This window comes from Acipenser ruthenus, chromosome 15 (assembly GCF_902713425.1).
Source record: "Acipenser ruthenus chromosome 15, fAciRut3.2 maternal haplotype, whole genome shotgun sequence".
Lineage (NCBI taxonomy): Eukaryota > Metazoa > Chordata > Actinopteri > Acipenseriformes > Acipenseridae > Acipenser > Acipenser ruthenus.
In genome coordinates this window covers 20,548,721-20,572,559 of record NC_081203.1, presented here as the reverse complement: position 1 = coordinate 20,572,559, position 23,839 = coordinate 20,548,721, and the positions used below count along the sequence as shown (strand labels likewise).

Genomic DNA, 23,839 nt, shown 5'->3' with positions numbered 1-23,839 from the left:
ATTATGCACTCAGCCCATGTTGTCAACACAGACTTGGTAGGAAGAATTGTGTTTATAAGATCAACAGCAGAGCCATCATCTCAAAAGACCTGCAGGGACACAGTGTGTGTTAAGACGAGGTGTGATGATTAGAGTACACAGCTATGCCAGTTTGGCAGGTTCCCTCATAATGATTCCAGACTTGTTTCAACCTGTCTTTCTCAAGGGAACCATCTGCAGTCAGCAAGTCATTGAAACACCATTACACAGCATGGTGGTTTTGTATTACTACTATTGTTGGTAATTCCTGAATCCACTGCGGTAGGACCCCTCGAGTTTATAGCACTTTTATTTATGTATTTATATATTTGAAGGTCACAAGAAAATAGTCAAAACTCCTTGTTAACCATTTTTATATATATACAAACATCTTTATTCAAACTTATAAAATATTTTTTGCACTTTGAAAACTCTGCTTCTCAATACATAACATGAATCATTGATTGATGCAACTTTATGCAAAAGGTGGCATTTCAGTCCATTTAAAAAAAAACAGTCATACTCAACATTTAAACAATTTGGAAAAGCTCGAAACACATAGTTTAAAAAGTAATTAGTGCTTATCTTGTATGCTTTGTATCAGTATCTTTAAAAGTGCAAGTTACTTTAAGATCCACGGAAGAAGCAATTCTAAATATATTACATTAAGACAGTTTTGCCCACTCAGATGTGCTGGATCAACTACACAATATTTTGTCCATCCACTTATCCAACATAAAATACTTCATTGATAAGCTATGAAGATAATGTATTTTCTCTTAAAACAAAACAAAAACAACTGTAAAAAATAATTTAGGAGGTAACATCTTTGATGGTCAACTAAAAATAGTGTAGGAAGCACAATCCTATCTTTTTATTTTTCTTTTTTAAGTCATTAATTTGTATTTCTTGTATGACGTGACACCAAACATTTTGCAAATGTATTTAATCTTTGATTGAAAGAACATAGTGGTATATACATGTACAGTCAAGTTTACATGATCAGGAAAATCGTGAATGTCTTCAAATTCTGTTTAACTTAAGTTCAGAGCTGCAAAGTTGAAACCCATGTTACAATAACTAGTACATTCATCTATACAAATGCACTGTATGGCAAAATATGCTGTAGTGAAAATCAATTGGCACTTACAAGGCTTTTATTTTTTTATTATTTTGTTTAATAGCCTAGTTCTTACCAATGTCCTGATAAATATGTATTTATAGTGTGTGCCTCCTGGCAGGTCCACCGCTTCAATGTGAAGCAGTAATTCTCAATGAACTGAAGGCTTTATACATGGCAGGAGAGCAGAGAGTTCTTTGAACCACCCTTGGTAGTGTTCCTGGATATGCGACCATGTGATCCGTTTCAACCGTATCACTGTAGAGCTGAAAAGCAGCTTTGTGACGGCAAGTCCTGGGAGTGGTTACTTCCTCTAAGTGTTTCACATATACTTCAGCGCAGCTGTGATAAATAGGATTCAACAGTCTGAAAAAAGAAGAAAAACAAACACTAAGCATTTATAGAGACAAGATCAGCTTCTAAATGTTATATCGATTGTGAATTACTTCCAATTTTCCAACTGCTTGGATACGTTATAAGATTTCTAATGACAACAAAAGTATGATAAATTCTTTAGTGTTAACTCCCTATAGTTAGAAAACTGGGCAGCAGTGTGGAATAGTGGTTAGGGCTCTGGACTCTTGACCGGAGGGTCGTGGGTTCAATCCCAGGTGGGGGACACTGCTGCTGTACCCTTGAGCAATGTACTTTACCTAGATTGCTCCAGTAAAAATCCAACTGTATAAATGGGTAATTGTATGTAAAAATAATGTGGAAAAAATAATGTAATTGTATCTAAAAATAATGCGATATCTTATAACAATTGTAATTCGCCCTGGATAAGGGCGCCTGCTAAGAAATAGATAATAGAAAAGCAATTTATTTGTTTATTTAGCAGACGCCTTTATCCAAGGTGACTTACAGAGACTAGGGTGTGTGAACTATGCATCAGCTGCAGAGTCACTTACAATTACGTCTCACCCGAAAAACGGAGCACAAGGAGGTTAAGTGACTTGCTCAGGGTCACACAATGAGTCAGTGGCTGAGGTGGGATTTTGAACCGGGGACCTTCTGGTTACAAGCCCGTTTCTTTAACCACTGGACCACACAGCCTCCTATATGACAAGGCTTACAGAAGACTTGCCTAAATGTATACTGCATGGGTCCTGAACATATTAAATCCTATAGAAATAATAATGTTTTAAAAGCAAGCTTAAGAGGGCTCCGATTGGTACAGCATGTGCAAAAAAAACATGAAGAAAGGAGGTGGCAAAACTTGCTAATCATGACGACGCCTAGTTATGTTGAATACATTGCTCTTATTGTCTTAGACGCATGAAGGGAACCATGATCAGGACTAGTGAGCTATTTACAGTTTAATGAATAGTTCAGGTTTACTATGCTTGCATATTCTAGGGGTGGGAATTTTGATACCTGTCCTTTTACAGCGCATTCTTCCAATTGCTTTACAGATTAATTGAATTAATTGCAGCAAAGTAATGTGGTATTGTTTTTTTGAGTAACACATATTTATCAGATTACTTGAAGTGCTATTTATTTAAGCACTCTAGTTCACCCCTAATATATTCTCTCTCAAAACCAGAAACAAATGAACAAAAACAGATTTAAAAAAGTTATCGTATTAGAATCCTGATCTCTTACCTTTGCGATTTCACCGGCAGTTCCTGGAACGAAACTCAAATGACTTCCTTGTTCCCAAAGTTCTTGTAATTGCTGCTTCATAATCTGAATATTCCTAACAGAGAAGCACACACCTCATGAACCCCATGTGACACATATTTTCAAATGAATTGTATACCCATATGCCAAAGTGAACTAACCAACCCAACTATTATACATCAATTTATTATATTTTCCCCAATATTTGAACCAGCAAACTTGTGATAGTATGACTCACTGCACTGGATCAGCCATTGAGGACTCCTAACCTTACTTACTTGGAGAAAAGTTTTTCCTTGTTTTATTTTTTAAATTGGTTTAAAAACATTTACAGTTTGAGACAACCAGCTAACAAAAGTTATCAGGTAAGAATAATTAGGATTTTTTTCTTCTCAGACTGTCTTGAAGATAAAGTTTCCTTCCAGAAGTACTGACAGACAAAATAACTGTTATACAAAATGAGTATAAGGCAAACAGATAAACCAATCACAGCATTATCAAGCAGCTTCAATACTATAATGTACTTTTATTTTATTTTATGCTCATTTGAATTAGCTTAAGTAAACTTACCCATCCTCTGGATGGCTATCGCGGGCACTTGTTCCATTTGCAGATAACTCAGGCCACCATTTCTTAATGACAGACTGCACCCAGTGTAAACCAGCTATCAGGTATCTGAAACACACAGAATAACTCAGCACCTGGTTCATCTTCACCTATTCCACATAGTGCTGAGCCCAACCCCTGAATGTGAAATATTGATCTTCACAAGGTTCATATCCTCTACCAAGGGTATTAAATATATTATACACTGTGACCTACACTAACATTTTCAGGGAAAGGGTTTCAGCCCAGCCAATTAGAGATCATGCAAAAGCATGACCTGTACTTAGATGGCCAAAGAAGTCTCTTCCAGTGCAGCTCTTTGTTCCAAACGTGTTCTAAATTGTTTAATTGAACCAATTAAACCTCCATCTAGACCCTAACGTAGATCATGATTTCATTTGACCTGTTAAACCTGGAGTGGAGTGGCCCCCCAGGTCTCTGTGTGGAAATGCCTGCTCTAGAACTTGTGCAAAGGAGAAGTGGTTCTCAAATCAAACTGTGACACATCAGAGACGCATCCATTTACATCTCTGCTTTCTCCTGAACACAAGCCTTAAAATCCCTATCAAATAGTACTTCAGTTAACATCAGATCATTGTTTTTAGAATATACCAAAAGAGAGCAAGTAAACACTGGCTTTAAAATGTGTTAGTTTATGAAAACTTTTGTATTTTACATTTAGGACACTTAAATAAAAAAAATAAATAAAAGTTTGTCCTGTACCAGCCACTAAGACTGCCATCATTAGAAACATCTTAGTTTAGTTTACCACTAGTGACTCATATCACATGTAAGAGACAGTTGAAGCCATAATGGGGAATCACACGTAATATGAGCACTGATCTCTTGAATATCTATTTATTTATTTTTTTTAAACGGAGACCAGGGATGGAAAGAAAACAGTCAATCACGTTATTACATGATTACATTTCCATGCCTGACGGCAAGTATCAAAAGGAGGGTGGGTACCACACTACAAGGTGTGCAGAAAAGAGAAAAGACCGGATGTCATTCTAGGGCCAATAATCATTAATATATCCACTGCTAGGGCTTTTAGGGTGCAACTGTGACATGGGTGTTCAAATAATTATTTATACCCTTTTACAGTAAAATGTTGTCGTCACATCACCAGATACTCTAAAAACTTTGGCATTATTTTAAAGTTTATACCATGATTTAAGAAACAAACACAACATATATGGTTTGGCTGGTCTATCTCAAATGGAAATGTGATACCCAAATTATTCTGTTAATTTGGGTTTGAAACAGATCTCCCAAATTCACCATTTAATTGAGTCACATCAGCATCCCAAGTACCCCCTGGCAAGGGGTTTAACATCACCGCTCAGTTTCCTGTAGGTGGTTTACATGTGCAGGCCTGGTATGCTGAAAACCCTTTGACATGCACGGACTAGAATATATAGCGGCATCACAATAATAAACAGATGCAGGGATACTTACTCTTCAAATCTGCTTTTAAGAATATCTTTAATTAGTGGTAATAGGTCAACACAGCAGCCAATAGAAATAATTGGTTTCTCCTCTTGAAGGCTAGAAAATAAGAAAAAACCAATATATAAAAAACTGATTTTAAAACAAACGTTTAATAAAACAAATTTCCTCGAAATCTCACCTTTTTGTTATTACAGGTAGACAATCTGCCAGCACACCAATATCTTGAATTCTAAAGCAACAGCGAAAAAAGCTAAAATTAGAAGACATTAGTGTTTTTTCTTCAATACAATTAGATAAATTGTATTCTCTGGGAGGCAGTCGCATACAGCACACACGCTACACATGCAAAACAGTGCCTGCACTTGGAGTTCACGAACATGCTCTTTCAAATACCTGGTGAGGTATGCCACCAGTTCACTTGCATTTCTTCGCCAAAGACTCAGAGCTACATTAAGCCTCAGATTTCTCCCAAAAAGCACTTGTGTCATTGTATCATGATCCTTAGATATCTGTTCAAAACAAATACAAAGACATATATTTTAGGGTGGCTCAACCCTCACAGATCATGCCATTTCCTCTTGAATGTGTAAGATTCCATGTTGCATGGATTCTGGTCCCCAAATATGATTTGAGAAGATTGGTCAAGATCCTTCAGTCCATCTGTTTGGTGCTCTTCCTTGTAGTACCATACCAGGTACAACTGCGCACCTGCCCACCCCCCAATATCAGTAGTACGTCAGTAGCTAAAAGATATTATAAATAAAGTACTGTATCTTTCATGGGCAACTATGCAAATCATTTACAAACTACTTGAAAGAGAAACTCCATTTACATAGCTGAATGCCAGTCATATCAGATTCCCCATATAACCTGTTAATGTACTAATATTTAAACACAACCCACCCATAACACTATAACTACGCTAACTCCTTTATATACATTTCTAAGCAAATATAGAGTTAGAAAAACAAAACTTAATAAATTAAATGACAAAGTTGAGTCTTTTTCAATGTCTTCAATATTTTAAGTGCCATTTATTGAGTGCTTAACAGTTATGGAAGAGACAACTACAGTAATAAAATCTATATCTGAAATCAAAAGATTCTCAGTGAGACTAGACACAAAACATCTGTCCTAGTTAGTTTCACGTAAGAATGTATGAAGTTAGACAAAGATTTGACACATGGGTTTTAAACAGTTTCACTTTTAAGAAGTTAATATAACCTATGCTTTAAAATACATTTCTCATTAGCATAACAGATTGCTAGCTGCAGTCTTGTACATTCAGAAATTTGACAACACAAAGCAGAGCCACCCCTCTGGTGCCTTGCTCCCCTAAAGTGGTGAATCCTGCTGTAAGCAGCTTGCTATTATAACGGAATTAGATCTCAGCATCACAGCTACTATACAATAATATTGCCAAAAAGTTAAACTCAGTACATGAAATAAATTCCATTTTGGGATGAAAAGGTTCAAGAGGCTTAATATCATTATACATCCCTTCAACAGATCAGAACCAATGGGATTAGGTTACAATATCTGACCAATGCTGATTAGCATTCTGTGAAGCAACAGCTAAGGATCATATACTGTAATAGATGAAGTGTACTGTTCTTCACAAATATGTACAATTATGAGATATATTCATTTACACTAATTCATTTACAGTACTCCATCTGGGGGAAGCCATTAACAAAGCAACAAAAATCAAGTAAGAGCCACACATTTAAACCGTGCATTTGCACAAAAAAAACAAAAAAAAAAAAAAAAAAACTTAGTCAGCTAGGTAGTGTAGTACCTGTAAAATCACCTAATTCTTAAGAAACCAAGTTTGTAATAGGAATGCAAAGGCTCAAAATGAAGTGGCTGGTGTGCAGTCTTACCTCTGTGAAATAATCGCTGAACTTCGAAGCAGCACCCTCCATCTTAGTGGAGTCCCCGGAGTTCACTGGGAAGCTGCAGCGGTCCTTGTGTAGTTTTTCATGCAAGCTGCTTGCACATGCCACTTCATTTTCCTTGTTTGCCATGTCACAGCCCCTGCTCAGAGGGGGCTGCTTCCGTCTCCCACAGGGGTTCAAAACCTGGTGTTTGCTTTTCCTTTTGTGGGACACCACCTTCTTCCCCTTACAGGAGCTGTTTGCAGTCTGACCAATTGGAGATCTATGAAACAAACAAAAACAAATGTTCAGGTTATTAATATTGTGCAGACTTCATTATTAAAATAGTGTGGCTTTGAGTATTCAGCAGCAGCTGTGTGAAGGGCAGCAATTGAAAGGACCTGGCTGTGGATCTTATCAGGCAGATTTGGAACTAAATAAGTGGAAAAAGTGTTTTACCTCAGTGCTGCACATATTGTGTTTGCCCTTTTTGTTTACTGATCTACATACAATCCTTAATTGTTGGACGACACTTTCCTGTGCTAGTGCTCTCCACACGTGCGCACGTCTGATTATAACATCCTGCACCGATGGCAGCATTCAATTCATTCAACTTGTCTTAAACTCTGATAAAGCAAAATCAATGGTGTTCACAAAAAATAAATTTCTTGATATGCAAAATGTATATGTTCTTGCATTGAACTAGTAAATAAATTACAAATATTTGGTTAGACAGGAATTTCAATTTTACGATACGTCGATATGCTCTAAAAAAAAAAAAAAGAAATAGAAATTGGGTTATTTTTCTAGACATAAATCCTGTCTAGACTCATTTTGATTACATTTTTGTCACCGATTGACTATGGTGACATTAAGTACCTACTACCACAGTCTTAAGAAAGCTGAATCCTTTGTACCATTATGCATTGAGATTTCTAACCAATGTGGGGTATTCTGTTTATTATTGTGATTTCTATAGTTAAGAGGACAATAACAAAAAAAACCCCAAAAAAAGTAATTTGAAGCTTCGTGCTTATAAAACACAGACAGAAATGGGGGGGGGCACTGTATTACCTTTCCATATCTGGAAAGGTAGGATGGCTAGGACTGGATTTCAAATTAGGCATAGGTATGAAGGGAGTGAGCTGATGAGCTGATCCCCAAGGTAAAACGGGGTAATATTGAGGTGTATTTGTGGAGCTTTTTTTATAGGGCTCACAGACTGTGAGCATGACATTTAAACAAGAACACCAGACAATTAAAGATAAAAGCTTTACAGTATAAGACTCAGTCTCCAGCTATGTCAGCATAGAGACAATACCTAGTCCTCTGAAGACAAAGCTTTTTAAAAAGAGATGGGCAAATATGCAGTTCTAAACCAAAACATGAGATGGCGGCAGTTTGCTTGAGTATCTAGAGTCTTCCCTTCCCTTCAAATGATCTCTCTCAACCCCTCCCATTGTTTTAACTATGGGTTTGGTTACCAGACTACCGACCAGCTCCACTCTCCTTTAAAACTTGTCATGATTGAGAAAGCATGCAAAAATGTACTCACCTCTTCTTATTATTTAACTCTTCCTTTTTAAAAAATGTAACCTACAAAAGAAAAGGAAACTAATTGAATTCACTGGTGCGCATGAGCATCTTTGAAACCAGTTTTGTGTCTAAACAGCCTAAATGTTACTCTATGAGGTCGCCTCATCACCACAGTGCATGTGAACTAGTCAAACCTGGGTCTGGTAACTACACATGTCACGTAGAGCAGTGTGTGTGTGGGGGGGGGGGAGGGGGGGTATTTCACTAATAGAAAATACAAGATCAGAACTAACTATTAAGGCTTGTGTTCCAAAACAACAGCTGTACAACTACACAGACACCAAGGAACTTATATTTAATTATGAACGGAGATATGATCGTGGGACATTGCAGCTTTCATTTTATATTCTATGGAAAATGTATCAACACACACAAAACATCCTGTGTCTGCATTACAGTATGCAATATACAGAAAAGAGAAACTCAAGCATCAGTCACTGTTCCCCAATTCAAACAACAAAGCATTTATATGCAGATTGTTTTCACAAGCTATACGTTTCATTCTGATGAGAACACGTTGTAAAAAAACTGTATTGCTGATAGCCTTTTGTTAAGAAAATCTACAAACAAGAGGACATTCAGACATATTTGCTTGTCCAGTTCCTACAGTAGAAGCTAATGATCTCAGAATTGGGTCTTAAAAGGATACCACTGATTCAGCATCAACAGGACTAGGGTCTTCTACCCTCTGTCACAACAAGTTTATCTCCACTGTGTCCTCAGGTCCTGGTTTCTGTGCTTATAGGGCAGCAGTGTGGAGTAGTGGTTAGGGCTCTGGACTCTTGACCGAAGGGTCGTGGGTTCAATCCCAGGTGGGGACACTGCTGTTGTACCCTTGAGCAAGGTACTTTACCTAGATTGCTCCAGTAAAGACCCAACTGTATAAATGGGTAATTGTATGTAAAATAATGTGATATCTGTATAATGTGAAATAATGTATAATGTGATATCTTGTAACAATTGTAAGTCGCCCTGGATAAGGGCATCTGCTAAGAAATAAATAATAAATTACAGGTATGGGTTAACTTTGTCAACACATTTTAAAGACTTCAATCTAGTCCCCCATACAGCAATTCAGTTATTCAACGCATCTGTCCTATTTCTGTGTAACTTTCTATATATGATATCTTTAAATCCTGCAGCACAAGCACAGTTCTCAGTGACAATACACTTCAACATACTGTACCTCCTTCATGTTCTTGTTGCCAGAAGGTTGCATTTTTTGTTTGAGAAGTTCATCGGGACGACCCTCCTCGACATATTGGAAATCTCTGTTTTCAACATTGTGATCTCCAGATGCCATAATAGCCTAAATCCTTGATACAAAAAAATATTTAAAATGCCATTAAGGTAAGGGACAACCTTTAAGATATTGCGTTACATATTTTAGTGTTTTAGTGATCTTAATTTCACCAGTTGTCATCTGATTGTAATAATTCCACTGCAAAAAGTAATCGATCATTTATAAACAATATTGTAGATTTCATCTTTAATTTTTTTGTACAATTTATGCAGAGGAAGGCCTCTTATGGTCCAGAGCTGGCTTGAAAAATGTAATTTGACATGTTCAATGGAGAGGACATCAATTTCTGCTGAGATTTAAAAGGGTCCCCTGTGAATAGCAGTTAATTTAAAAGAAAAAGCTGACAAAAAACAGCTGTGGTGTTGTGAATTCGAGCATTCGGATTAAAAACATGTGGCTGTTACGCAATGGTCATGTGTTAGTTAAAAGCTTATCCCGTACAGTACTGTACATTGTTTATACAAATATGTGAAAAAGAAATACAAGACAAAGTTAGTAGTTTAATGTAAAACCACCTCATACTACCCTCTCAAACCGGCTGGCTTATCGGATGCATCCCAAGATGAACCAATGTCCATTTTTTTTTCCCAGTGCTGGATAACAAAGAGCAATCAGACAGACTTGAGGAACTCAGATTTCTAGCTGCAACTTGGCAATAGCTAATACTGTACACCCTGAAACTGTTCTTATAAATAGGGTCATTCTTATTTAAATGTCCCCAAACCAAGTGAAAATTTTATTTTAATTAAAATTATGAACACTGAAACTTATGGTAACCATCAATAGTGTGTGGGGCTAATTCACGTACAGTATGAGAAAACCCATTTCAAAACAACAAAGGATGAGCCGACACTACGGTGGCACACGTCTTGGTGCAGACCACCTGTTGACAAGCTAGAGACCGTCTGTCTTAAAGACTGCTTGCCTGTTGTAGGAATCTACATTCATTCATAACCAAGGCTGGTCCTATACTATAGAACAGGTTTAATTAATTAAGTAGCGACTGACTAATATTTACTGTAGTTCTCTTTTAAATGTCTGTCACTTGAAGCATACATTTTGTATTGCAAGTGAAATAAAAGCATTTGGGATATCACAGGCTCCTTTAAGACATGAGTATCTAACTCTAAGTCCGTTTTTTTGCAAGGAAGGATGACAAACTACACTGAACAATGCCGCTGAAACTAACCACGACTGTACAGTGCAGTACAGTACTCGTCAGGAGGACATCACATCAGTAACACGGCACAGGAAGATAGTAACTCAGTATTCCCCTTAAATAAACAAACGTGCTATTCAGAAAGTACACCTGCACCGTGTCACTCACGGACGGCCGTATTATTAGTGTCCAGTAAAACACACATACATTGAATCATAAATCTACTTTTCCCCAGACCTAAATGTAAAAATTCTTAAATAATTTACGGCATATTTACAACAGGTCTGCCCAAGCAAGTACTATTACCCACAATCCCCGTCCCACAGTGCAGATTGTCATGTCACTTGGAACCTATTTCTATTTCTACAACAATATGGCGCAGTTTAAATAAAAAGCTGGATAATCTTCGAGTGCTGAACGATGCAGGGAAATGCACAACGCCCTAAGTGACATAAAGAAAAAGAGTTCATTCACATTGCAGTGACATATTGATTTCTTGGATACGTCTAACTACCTCCTCTGCAGAAACTACACTGGGCTTCACTGTATTATTATTATTACTAGCATTTCAATAACAACATCTACCAAGGTAAGATGTTTTATTATTATTATTATTATTATTATTATTATTATAGACAATAAAATCGAATACTCTACACACCGATTTGCAATACAGTTAGTGGATTCACAGTGAAGCAAGGCCTTCGTCCAAAATACTGAAAAACATATATTCCTTTGTTATTGATTGGGTTGTATTTAAGCTGTCCAAACCAAATTAAAAAAAAAAAAAAAAAACAAACAAAAAAAAACCTCTTAAATAATTCTTATAAAACAAAGCGCAACGCCCAAACCAGTTTGCAACAAAAGACGCAATTGTTTTCTCTTTGTACAAAATCAACTTACCGTTACATGTTGTAAGGTTGTTTGTATTCTAAATAGTAGTGCTTAGTTTAGGATTAGTTCCTCACTGTAGTGTAAGATCTAATTACGAACCCCAAAGGAACACCAGAAATTGTAATTCAATGTAAACGACAAGGAACTAAACTGCAAATTCACAGCCAGTGAGCGAAGGCTGCGCCATTCAAACTAAGGTTAAGGAGCAGCAGAATGTTGGTCCTTGGGATAGATCTGTCAGCAGGCAGAGTCACACGGGCTATTTCGCCCTCTAGTGGCGGACCGTGGGAGCACCTGTGAGTGTGACTGTGCTGTGTTTGATGTTTCCAGCCTTGAAAGTCGGCGCACCTAGCGTTAGAATGCGTTTAGGGCAGCCATAACTGCCATTTGTTAAAGCTGCTGTTTGTTTAATTTTGAACAGAGGGACCTCAAACTGCAAAGTGAGGAAAAGGCAACTAAAAAACAAGAAAGAAAAACTAGGTGAAAGAAAGTAGGTGTGCTATGCATATTGTCTGTACAGCACACAGCAACGTAGACCCTTTATTCACTTGAAGCCCTGTAACAGTACAGTAAATCATAATGTAAATAATCTATTTAAATATTAATCCAATTGAGATCCATATTATTATTTATTTATTTGGTAGATGCCTGTATCCAAGGCGACTTACAGGGCAGGACAGTATTACAATGCAAGATTAATATTTAAATACAGTATAGTTTACAGTAAGTGCAAATAATACTACTAAAGTACAATATGAACTAGGATGCAACAAGTTAGGATAACATGAAGTTATATCTACAAAGACTTATTATTATTTATTTCTTAGCAGACGCCCTTATCCAGGGCGACTTACAATTGTTACAAGATATCACATTATTTTTACATACAATTACATTATTTTTTACATACAATTACCTATTTATACAGCTGGGTTTTTACTGGAGCAATCTAGATAAAGTACCTTGCTCAAGGGTACAGCAGCAATGTCCCCCACCTGGGATTGAACCCACGACCCTCCTGTCAAGAGTCCAGAGCCCTAACCACTACTCCACACTGCTGCCCTATTATTATTAGTAGTGCACTAGTGCAAGGATGGTGCATTAGCTGAGGATCCAGTAACGTAGTGCTCAGGTCAGGCAAGTCCAGTGCATAGGGGTAGATCTGTACGAAAATCTGTAGTTTAGCCTTCTAAGCAGACCTTGTTAAGGTATAATTCCCTCCAAAAGCATTTTTAGCTGTACTCTCATAAACGTTTCTCTGTGTTGTAGCCTACTTACCATCTGGGATTTACCATTTACCTGGGCTTTAACATGCTTTCCCTAAGCTTTACTTTGCTATACTATACTGTATGTATTCATATTTTTACCATGGTAAACCACAGTAACCTTTTTATGAGTAGGTACACAGTTCCATGCTTGTAATATCGGTTTGATAAATAGCTATGCAACTGTTATAACTTACAGAAGTAGGAATTTACACGACAAAGGTCTGTCACTCACACCTCAGGAAGAAAATAGGCTTTCTTTTTTCCAAATAATGTTTTGTTATACTCATAACATTTTACAGGGTAAGGGTAGTGAGATGCTATCATCCACACAGGCTTACAATGTAACATTAAAGCAATCAAAACAGCACTGCATTATAGGATTTGCAACTGGTAGAAAAAGATACAGAGAAGCTTTTTTTAATGTTAAATTGTCCTTTTTATATAAAAAAAAACAGACAATGTAAACAAAAGACAACATTCCTCCGCCCAGGAGAGCAACCACCAAGAAAAGGTGTTAAAACCAATCCTCGCCCAGGACAACTGGAAGCTGCTAGAGACTGGAAAATGCTGGCAGATGTTGGTCAACGGCTTATTTTTCCACCTGAGATTGCCACCACTAACCTTCGACCAGATATTGTCTTGTGGTCTGGATCAGCACGCCTTGTTCACCTGATAGAGTTAACAATGCCATGGGAGGATGCTGTAGATGAGGCGTATGAGAGGAAGAAACTGCGGTATGCTCAACTAGCCACTGAAGCGGAACAGCGAGGATGGAGAGTCCGGGTTTACCCAGTGGAAGTGGGTTGTCGAGGATTTGTGGCACACACTACAACCCGGTTTCTCAGAGACGTCGGATTCAGTGGCCAAGAGTTGCGTCGCACAGTGAAGAACTTATTTCTTATTTGAAGCAGCAGAGAGGAGCAGCAACTGGCTGTGGTTGAGACGGAAAGATTCTGGCTGGGGATCTCAAGCACAATAGAAAGAAAGAAACGCTGATGTACAGGTAAGTAAGCTGGGCTGAGTTGAGTGGGGGACGGAGGGGGGTGATGCTGGGACGCCAGAATCACCGTCGAGCCCTCTTGAGGTGTCGTGGGCTAGTCGACGAAACACTGAGGATGGAAGGTGCCCACTTGAAGACCCCAGAGATGTACCCTACTTAACTCAATCCAGACGGTTGTCATGCTGATGCGCTGGGGAGGCCGCACTGTGATTGATCCCCGGAGCCAGCATCGCAGCCGTTGTGTGTGCTGATGCGCCAGGGAGGCAAAATAAGCTGATCCCTGGAGCCAGCATTACACTTCAGCCATTAACACCTGACAGAAGGATATGGAAGGAAACGTAAATGGATGGAGACACATATGGATCACATTAGTTTACTGTAAAGCTACGTCTTAGTTGGTGCTTATCTTGGCGAGAGCCCAGTTCAAATCAGCATGAAGTTTTAACATCTACTCTCGTGTAATGGAAATCAAGTTTGAAGAATTATGGTGTGCAAATCATATGTGACTTCATAACCATAACACCGCTGTCAGTCTGCTTTTGTTTTTTAACGTTACTGCTTGAAAAAGCTTTTATTATTTTAGCAATTTCTATAACCTGTTATTACCAGATTTAGGCATGGCCGCATTTTACAGCATGCTGCTGTAAATGATTAGATGAATCCTCACATAACTCCAGCTCATAAATACCTTGGAATAAACATCTGTGAGGTTCTCATTTCAATTCAAAATCTGTTTTCTATCTTTGATGAAGAACCTCAAATATTATGCATCATTCACACACAAAATCCGATTCTGGAGCCTGTTCACTATACAGCTTTAGCATTTGAAGACTGATTTTTCAAGAGTCTGTTTGATTATTTAAATCAAGTTAGATATTAACTGTTAAAACAGTAAATATCAAAACAGTGTGTTTTTTAAAGAAATCACACAGAGCTCTATAAAAATCACAGATAAGTGCTAGAATGGTAACACTCATGGTAAAGCACAATCACATTGTAGTTTAAGCACAGTGAAATCATGACTTTTATGTACCAGCTGCTTTCTTTTACATTAAAAAAATGCTTCTGTTACCATTTACAGCAGCAGGTTATAATCAATCTCTCTTCAGTATCTGTGCTATACAGAATAAAAGGGACTGCCTTTTCCCTCACATCGTGTTTTTATTTTACTAAAACCCTTTTTACAGGAAAGCTAATATTTTCAACTTGGCAGTTGTTAAAACATACCCTTAAGATATGCTGATGACAAGGTCAAAGCAGAAGTTGTGTTCTGTGGTCGTTTTGTTTGGTCAGTGCATGTGACAGTGTCTTGCAATATATTAAAAAAAAAGCGGAATATGATTAAATTGAAGCAAAGTAGCAAGTCAAAAGAGGGGTCACAAAGAGATATTACAAAGTAGCCTGTCCTTAAATAAGGACAATGGCACTTAATAGATTAAGATATTTGATATGTTCCCACACCCCGTGTGAAGCAGTGATAGACCTAGAACAGACTAACAGGTTTATCATACACCCTATCTGAACAATGCACAGAAACATGCACTCCTTAACATGAAGCCTTGTGTGGGGCTGCAAGGTAACCTAAGAATGGATACCTTTTGCTTAAGTATGCACAGAGGTCCAGAAAAATATCTAGACTTACAGACCTGCCATTGTAAGTGTTATCCAGAACCTCTGGTCTATAGAGTGTCATTTTGTGCCTCTTGTTAGTACTAACTATATTAACACAGGCCTCCCTTTTATTCTGTTAAAGGTATTTTAAAACTTAGCTTGTTTTTTCATTTAGCAATATGCAGATATTTCGAGTTCATTCTAGCTGTGATCGGACCGTGTGAACTACAGCACAGGTACCGATATGCAGAGGTTTATCTGTTGTGTTGTGTTTAAAATTTTGCATAGCGTAAAAAAAAAAAAAAAAACGAGTGAGGATGTTCGGCACAATAAAAATAAATGTTACAAAGCTAAGAAAGAAGTGAGAAATTGATTTCTAAATGTGTTTAGCACTCCTTTAATTAAAGACAGAAGTAAAAATGCTGCTACAGTAGACAAATGTTTCGTTTAGTAGTTTTTTTCTCCTCCACAACCTTATTTCTGTAACAAAACTTCCTGTTCTCAGAATAAGTGTAACAGCTACAGTAAATTTACAAATTAAACTGTGTCTAGCTTAAATCACTGTGTCATCAACAAACATGTTACATTTGTTGTGCGCGTGCAACATGCAGATAAAAAAGGGAACCAGCATAAGCAACTTTGGAAATGTGCTCTCAGTTCAGCTTGAGTCTGCTGGTTGATACGGTATGTTGTATGTTTTGTGTGTTAGATTGTAACCTTTGAGTTGAGTAGTGGTTGTTAAAGTCATGAGACAGACTGCGCAGGGCACTGAATGTTTTCTAACACTGCACTGTATCCCCAACTGACAGTGAGCTCCTAACACTGGGGAGAGGACAGAGGCGAGATGGGCTGCCTGTGGATGTTCTGGGCTTTCTTCTGTTTGGCAGCCGCACCGGTGCTGTGTGTTCCACCGGTTGGTTTACAGCCAGAGCAAGTGCATGTGTCCTATACAGGTAGGTTTCAAGACATTGTGTCTGGGGCTCAGCTACGCAGCTAAAAGTAATGTAGTTAGCAGACCCACCATGAATACTGGAGACTTTCAACATTGGGGTGTTCAGGTCTGTAAGGGAAAGCTCTCATTACACTACAGTAGTTGGTACTGTGCCAGACTATAGCCAGATTCACTATTCTTCACCTAACATTACAACTAAACATGATATGTATCTACACTCAAAGCTAGTAATCCACAGTGCACACTTTTGGTTACCTTATTCCTCAGAGCTAATATCTAGCTCTAAGGAATATATTAACTACTTAGAAGGATACTGAACCCCCAGTATTCTGTACTAAAAGTTATTGCTTTTTATACTCAGAATTGACAGAAATATGTTATTCAGATTATTTTATGGATATGGATTTTGACTAAAATATAGTCGTATACTATATATTTATACACACGCTACCCACATGTTTCTTTGCTCCTTATCACTCAGTATTTTCAATGTAAGTACAACTTACATTCAAAATGGAGTAGTGGAGTAGTGGTTAGGGCTTTGGACTCTTGACCGGAGGGTCGTGGGTTCAATCACAGGTGGGGGACACTGCTGCTGTACCCTTGAGCAAGGTACTTTACCTAGATTGCTCCAGTAAAAACCCAATTGTATAAATGGGTAATTGTATGTAAAAATAATGTGATATCTTGTAACAATTGTAAGTCGCCCTGGATGAGGGCATCTGCTAAGAAATACAAAATAATAATAACTTTAAGTGACCCTTTTATTTTGACCGCAAATGATCTATGTGGATCTGTTGACTATGGCAAGTGAAACTTTATGAAGTACTTTAATATGTATTGATTGTATACATGTTAACTGGAAATGTATATATTGTGAAAACAACAACATATGAATATATAAAAATATTTTTATATATATATATATATATATATATATATATATATATATATATATATATATATATATATATATATATATATAAAGTCTTAAAAGGTGAGGAGACTGAACAATGGAAGTTAGTGCAGTCTTTTGTCTAATTTTATAATCAAGTTTCTTCTTTGTAATAATAAATATCCAGGGGATTGGATACAAATCATTGAGGAGTGGTCGCTCCAGAACAATATGAATACTTTGCACATGGAGTGCAGACCCTCCTGTGGCTCTACACTCCAGTGTTAATGCAGGGTTTGGGATTTCTCACCTGCGACCGTCTGTTTCTTTATTTTGTATTTAGGAGTCCCACAGTCCATGATCATCACCTGGACAACCTTCAATAAGACTGAGTCGTGGGTGGAGTATGGAGTGTGGGGAGGGAAACTGTTTCAGCTGACAGCTCAAGGAAGCTGCACGTTGTTTAAGGATGGAGGAGATGAAGGGAGGAAGCTGTACATGCACCGAGTTACCCTAACCCACCTCAAACCTGGCACGGCCTATGGTATGTAAACTGGCCAGCAATGGATTAGGTGTACCAAACTGCAGCATGCTCGGTGTCCGTGAGTAAAGGGAAGTGGGAAGTCAACCCGTGACTTCGCAGTGTTGAGAGCCTGCCAGGGGGACGTAGCTGTGTGGTTTGCAGTTCTAGGAACAGAGCTAAAATCAATACTGGAATGAGCTGTGAACAATACTGTATTTCAACAAGAGCTGTATTTCCAATTCTGCTTGCGATGGCAGTGAGTTACTGTTATCATACCATGTATTCTTATGTGGCTTTGTGGAGTATAAAGTTCTCTATATTTCCTTTTTTTGCTTACCTTTCAGTGATTTCAGCAGGTCAGTTTGATGTATTAAAGGTTTACAGTGACGCTTATCTTGTTCCAAGCAGTTTCTCAACCTGTATTTATATATTTTGTATATATTTTCTAAACACAAGGCTGGTAGACAGTGAGTTATATTCGATTGATCTAAACAGTAGCAGATCTAACAACAGCCATCATTTGAATTGTTACAATAACTTGTTAAAATGTATCTAACAGTGCCCGGAAGTCTCATTAATATAGACAGTGTCTCTTGGGTCTAAATGTAGTAATATTCCAGGGTTGGTTCAATTTTTAATATTTCGATCCTCTGCAATGTCTATGGAGTGAATTGTCAATTAGAAATCATAGGAGTCCCAGTCAGTTAATTACTGTCACACTGAACAAAGGAATTTTACAACCTTGCTGGAAAAAGATATTCTTATTATTGCCCTTGAGAAGTGTGACAGACTGGCTCGCAGCGGTGGTGGATGACGTCACGGACCAGGAAGCAACTGACACCAAAACAGTGGATGGGCGGGTGAAGCTGAACGCAATTGCGTTCAGCGTATTTAATAAACAAACAAATGATTTTAACCAAACACAAAACAAAAGGGCACGAGGGCCAAACGAATAAACAAACAAACAAGTAAGTGTTGTGCTGGATAATCCAGCACGCTTTAGCAATTGTTTTTAAATGTTGCTCGCTCTCTCCGCTCCCCGTACTCTCCTCTGTACACCCAACATCAAGTGCAGAGAGCTGCAGGTTTATATACTCTGGCCGAGGGATTAACTAGTTGTTAATTATCCACGCGTTTGGTAAGGATGCATGACTGTCAGCTAGTTAAATAATCAGTAGCTGATCAGCCATGCATCCTCACAGGGTTTTTAAATATATAATAAAAGACGCAGCGCTTTTACCCGCGCCGTAAACAAAAATACAAATAATAATACATAGGGGTGGGACACTCCGCCACAAGAAGATACAGGCAACCTGGTCAATCCAAGGGCTAAGTGGCATGAACTATGAGGACAGGTAAAAATGGTGAAATCTCTTCAGTCTAGGAAAAAAAAAAGACGGGACGTTTTATAAAATCCTAAATGGCATTGTAATAGGGTGTGCGGATCCACTCTGAGAGATTGAGAGATAAGGAGGGATTGTATTTGAAACGCTGCAAGGTTTATTTATAATACTTACACTTTTTAACACAACTCCTGTTGCAGTTTCAGTCAGTCGCCACTAGAGTAACAGCAATGGTACCCCTAGTGAGGGGTTGCCCTGGTGTACCAACAGTGGTACAGCACAAGGGTAACTACAAAAAAGCAAGATAAAAACAGTGTCCGGCTTCCTTTAATATTTTTGTACTATTTATAAAAAAATATGAAAGAAAAGCAAACAAAATGCAACACACATCTGTGTGCAAGGCCTCAGCCCTGCCACAGAAATATATGACGCTAACCCAAGTCACCACTTCAAACTCAGCACAGAGAGAAAGGCGAGAGGCCACACATGGAAGCTGTGTAAAAGTAAGAGCAGAATGAAAGGTTAAGAAGCGCTATTTTAAGCAGAGAGTAATACATGTGTGTAATGGTTTGCCAGTTAACAGCTAAAACCCCGGGAAGATTGAAAACAACCGAATAATGCCCAGGTGTACTTGCAAGGGCATTCCGAATGCCAGTTACCAGCATTCCCATGTTCTTGAGATTGCTTCCTAAGGTTAGTATTATTTTTAAATGTCTGCATGTCTTTGTGTTTTCAGTTTATCACTGTGGCAGCAATGACGGCTGGAGTGACATCCTGTTTTTCACGGCTATTAAAGAAGGCAGTGAATGGAGCCCCAAGTTTGCTCTCTTCGGTGACTTGGGCAACGACAACCCCCAGTCTTTGGCCAGACTTCAGAAGGAAACGCAGCTGGGAATGTATGATGTCATCTTACACATCGGTAAGGTGCAGGAGTCCTTTTTCAGGCTTAGTAACCCTGTCTACAGAGTTTTAAATGATTTACTGGTTTGCACCTAGAATGACTCCAATATGAATGTGCTCCAATTACCATTTTGTGGTTTTATAAAATATTTGTTAAAAGTACAACTTGAAATTCTAAATGATGATATATCTCAAAAGTTTTTTTGTTTTTTTTTTCTCAGGGGATTTTGCCTACGACATGGATGAGGTAACTTTTTAATTTTTAATTTTATTTAGCTGAAGTTTTTGTTGTCAAGAGCATTGAATAATTCCAAATCACTACAACATTACGACACAATTTGGGATTATTGTATATGCATATACATACACTACGTCGTCACTTTATTATCACCTGTACCTTTAGTCGGGTTGGGCCCTCATTTGCCCAGATCCCAGCCTTGACACAAAATGGCATAGACTCCACAAGGTGCTGGAAGGTGTCTTAAGAGATGTTAATGTATTCAGTCATCACTGGTTCACGCAATAGGTGCAGAGAGCTAGTTAGAGGATCGTGATGATGAATGAGTCGTTCAAGTTCATCCTACATATGCTCAATTTGATTGAGATCTGGGGATTGTGGTGGCCATGGAAGATGCCTAAAGTCATGCACCTCAAACCATTCACACACAATTGTGGCATGTGGATGGGTATTTTATCGTCTTGAAAGTGGCAATTGGCATCAGGTGCAAAATAGATGGGTGAACTTAATCCACAATGATGCTTAAGTAAACTACGGCATTTGTCTAGCCTTCCACAGGGTACAAAAAGGAGAATGTGCCCCACAACAGGATGATGCCAAATCCAATTGGGTAGACAGGTCCTAATAAAGTGGCCAAGCCATGCACATTGTACCCAATACACTTCCCAGAATACATTGCTTTTCCTCGAGTACATGTGTAAAATTCATTTAGTTTGTTTAAATAAATCAGTTGAAAAAAAATTCTCGTATCCCATTTCATTCATCTAGACGATTACATTCATGGAAAAAAATCCAAGAAATGAAATGGAACCGCTAATGCTAGACAGCTAGTTTAATCAGTGCATTGATGAGGAATGTTGATCGCCACGCCAGTACATCATGGAGATTAAAATAGACACTGGCAGAGACTACCGGGACACTTAAAGACCTGTCTGCCACAAGAAATCTGTCCCAAACATTACAAAATAGTTGGGCAGATAGAAATTATTTTAGGCAATTTAAAAACAGCTCTTATTTGTTTACTGTATGATTATGAAAGATTCTTTCCAACTATATCTGGGATTATAACTGGTAGTTATAAATCTATTGCTAAATGAATTTGGTTGTTATAATATATTCACTCACTTTTATCTCCAGAGTTATTTAAAAAGAAACACGTTACTTTACCTTTGCTGTGTGCCATGTTGTCTTATTCTCACATCAAAATCAATTGAGGAATGCATTTCTTAACTTTAACTTGGGAGCGTCTGCCAGGAGAAGGAGACTCTCTGTGATAAGCATCTTAGTGTATACAGACCAGGCTTCCTCCTGCAACAACCCTGGTTTGCTGTTTCTACGATACACCTCTTATTTGCACCAGCAATTCTATCACTCCAGGACTGTGTTGAAAGATACATCGCTGTGATACGAAAAACATGGGATACAGCGAAGGTGCATTTCTTGTGAACTGTAGAGGGTTCCGTAGCACTTTAAATAAAGTTGCCTATTTCTCTAACAATGAGCTGTTCAGTGCACTTCATGAATAATCCTATCGAAATGGACTTCTAAAAAACATTCCTTGAATAACTCCTGAGCTTTAGGAATTGAGCCTATTGTGTTATCACAATGGTTCGGATGCTGTAATAAACTAAATCTGTTAAAGCTGAATTCCTGCTGCTAGCTGTTTGTTGTCTTGACTTATTTTAAACTTGAACACTTGTACAGTGCATGACATATATATATATATATATATATATATATATATATATATATATATATATATATATATATATATATATATACAGACGTGCTCAAATTTGTTGGTATCCCGCTACAAAAAACAAAGAATGCACAATTTTCTCTGAAATAACTTGAAACTGACAAAAGTAATTGGCATCCTCCATTGTTTATTCCATATTTAATAGAAATCAGACTTTGCTTTTGATTTTTTATTCAACAAAATATTGTAAATAATAAAACAAATGAAAATGGCATGGACAAAAATGATGGGACCGCTAACCTAATATTTTGTTGCACAACCTTTAGAGGCAATCACTGCAATCAAACGTTTTCTGTAGCTCTCAATGAGACTTCTGCACCTGTTAACAGGTAGTTTGGCCCACTCTTCCTGAGCAAACTGCTCCAGCTGTCTCAGGTTTGATGGGTGCCTTCTCCAGACTGCAAGTTTCAGCTCTTTCCATAGATGTTTGATAGGATTCAGATCAGGACTCAGAATAGTCCAATGTTTTGTTCTTATCCATTCTTGGGTGCTTTTAGCTGTGTGTTTTGGGTCATTATCCTGTTGGAGGACCCATGACCTGCGACTGAGACAGAGCTTTCTGACACTGGGCAGTACGTTTCGCTCCAGAATGCCTTGATAGTCTTGAGATTTCATTGTGCCCTGCACAGATTCAAGGCACCCTGTGCCAGGCGCAGCAAAGCAGCCCCAAAACATAACCGAGCCTCCTCCATGTTTCACTGTAGGTATGGTGTTCTTTTCTTTGAAAGCTTCATTTTTTCGTCTGTGAACATGTGACTTGCCAAAAAGCTCCAGTTTTGACTCATCTGTCCAAAGGACATTCTCCCAGAAGGATTGTGGCTTGTCAATATGCATTTTAGCAAATTCCAGTCTGGCTTTTTTATGTTTTTCTGTCAAAAGTGGAGTCCTCTTGGGTCTTCTTCCATGGAGCCCACATTCGCTCAAAAAGCAACTGATGGTGCGATCAGAAACTGATGTACCTTCACCTTGGAGTTCAGCTTGTATCTCTTTGGCAGTTATCCTTGGTTCTTTTTCTACCATTCGCACTATCCTTCTGTTCAATCTGGGGTCGATTTTCCTCTTGCGGCCGCGCCCAGGGAGGTTGCCTACAGTTCCATGGACCTTAAACTTCTTAATAATATTTGCAACTGTTGTCACAGGAACATCAAGCTGCTTGGAGATGGTCTTGTAGCCTTTACCTTTACCATGCTTATCTATTATTTTCTTTCTGATCTCCTCAGACAACTCTCTCCTTTGCTTTCTCTGGTCCATGTTCAGTGTGGTGCACACAATGATACCAAACAGCACAGTGACTACTTTTCTCCATTTAAATAGGCTGAATGACTGATTACAAGATTGGAGATGTGTGATACTAATTAAAGAAACTATTAGTTTGAAATATCACTATAATCCAATTATTTATTATCTTTTCTAAGGGGTACCAACAAATGTGTCCAGGCCATTTTAGAATATCTTTGTAGAATAAGCAATAATTCATCTCTTTTCACAGCTTATTTGCTTTATTCTATGACATACCAAAGGCATGCAAGTATACATGATAAAATAGCTTTTAATTTCATCACTTTTCAGGAGGAATGAAGCATTATTTCAATGAGCTGTAAGGGTACCAACAAATTTGAGCACGTCTGTATGTATATATAGTTTATCTTGTAAGTGTTCTGGGGAAAACCCTCACTTGTACAACTCGATAACAGTCACTCAT

The 23,839-nt window shown here is 38.0% G+C and overlaps 2 protein-coding genes across 5 annotated transcripts in view; one reads left to right on the top strand and one right to left on the bottom strand.

Annotated features, from left to right (window-relative positions):
* Nucleotides 1-378: 378 nt before the first annotated feature.
* On the bottom strand, nt 379-11,916 carry LOC117422294 (KATNB1-like protein 1). Of its 3 annotated transcripts, none has more exons than XM_034037111.3 (10): nt 11,658-11,916; nt 9,479-9,608; nt 8,252-8,292; nt 6,703-6,979; nt 5,213-5,328; nt 4,998-5,048; nt 4,826-4,915; nt 3,329-3,433; nt 2,741-2,834; nt 379-1,504 (listed from the first exon to the last, which is right to left on the bottom strand). In XM_034037111.3, exons 2-10 carry the CDS (start codon nt 9,593-9,595, stop codon nt 1,472-1,474), a joined length of 924 nt encoding a protein of 307 aa, XP_033893002.1. In that variant the 5' UTR covers nt 9,596-9,608; nt 11,658-11,916; the 3' UTR covers nt 379-1,471. The 3 variants fall into 3 exon arrangements, with proteins under 3 accessions (XP_033893002.1, XP_058843358.1, XP_058843359.1); XM_058987375.1 differs by lacking the exon at nt 11,658-11,916 and adding an exon at nt 11,021-11,039; XM_058987376.1 differs by lacking the exon at nt 11,658-11,916 and adding an exon at nt 10,121-10,937.
* The window catches only part of LOC117422292 (acid phosphatase type 7-like), a 42,367-nt gene continuing 29,631 nt past the window's right edge, over nt 11,104-23,839 (top strand). The window contains exons 1-5 of one of the 2 annotated variants that reach the window (XM_034037107.3): nt 11,104-11,343; nt 16,337-16,480; nt 17,718-17,918; nt 19,977-20,159; nt 20,362-20,387. In XM_034037107.3, the coding sequence (XP_033892998.1) occupies nt 16,372-16,480; nt 17,718-17,918; nt 19,977-20,159; nt 20,362-20,387 (519 nt within the window). In that variant the 5' untranslated portion in view covers nt 11,104-11,343; nt 16,337-16,371. Of the gene's footprint in view, nt 11,344-16,018; nt 16,212-16,336; nt 16,481-17,717; nt 17,919-19,976; nt 20,160-20,361; nt 20,388-23,839 lie in introns of those variants that run through there. The other variant, XM_034037108.3, reaches the window with a different exon arrangement.

Bases quoted from the DNA above. Each gene is read 5' to 3' on its own strand.
- LOC117422294 (XM_034037111.3), bottom strand. From the start codon at position 9,595: ATGGCATCTGGAGATCACAATGTTGAAAACAGAGATTTCCAATATGTC. The intron at 8,293-9,478 runs GTACAGTATGTT...TTTCTTTTGTAG, and splicing joins GCAACAAGAACATGAAGGAG to GTTACATTTTTTAAAAAGGA. The intron at 5,049-5,212 runs GTATTTGAAAGA...CTGTTGCTTTAG, and splicing joins CTGGTGGCATACCTCACCAG to AATTCAAGATATTGGTGTGC.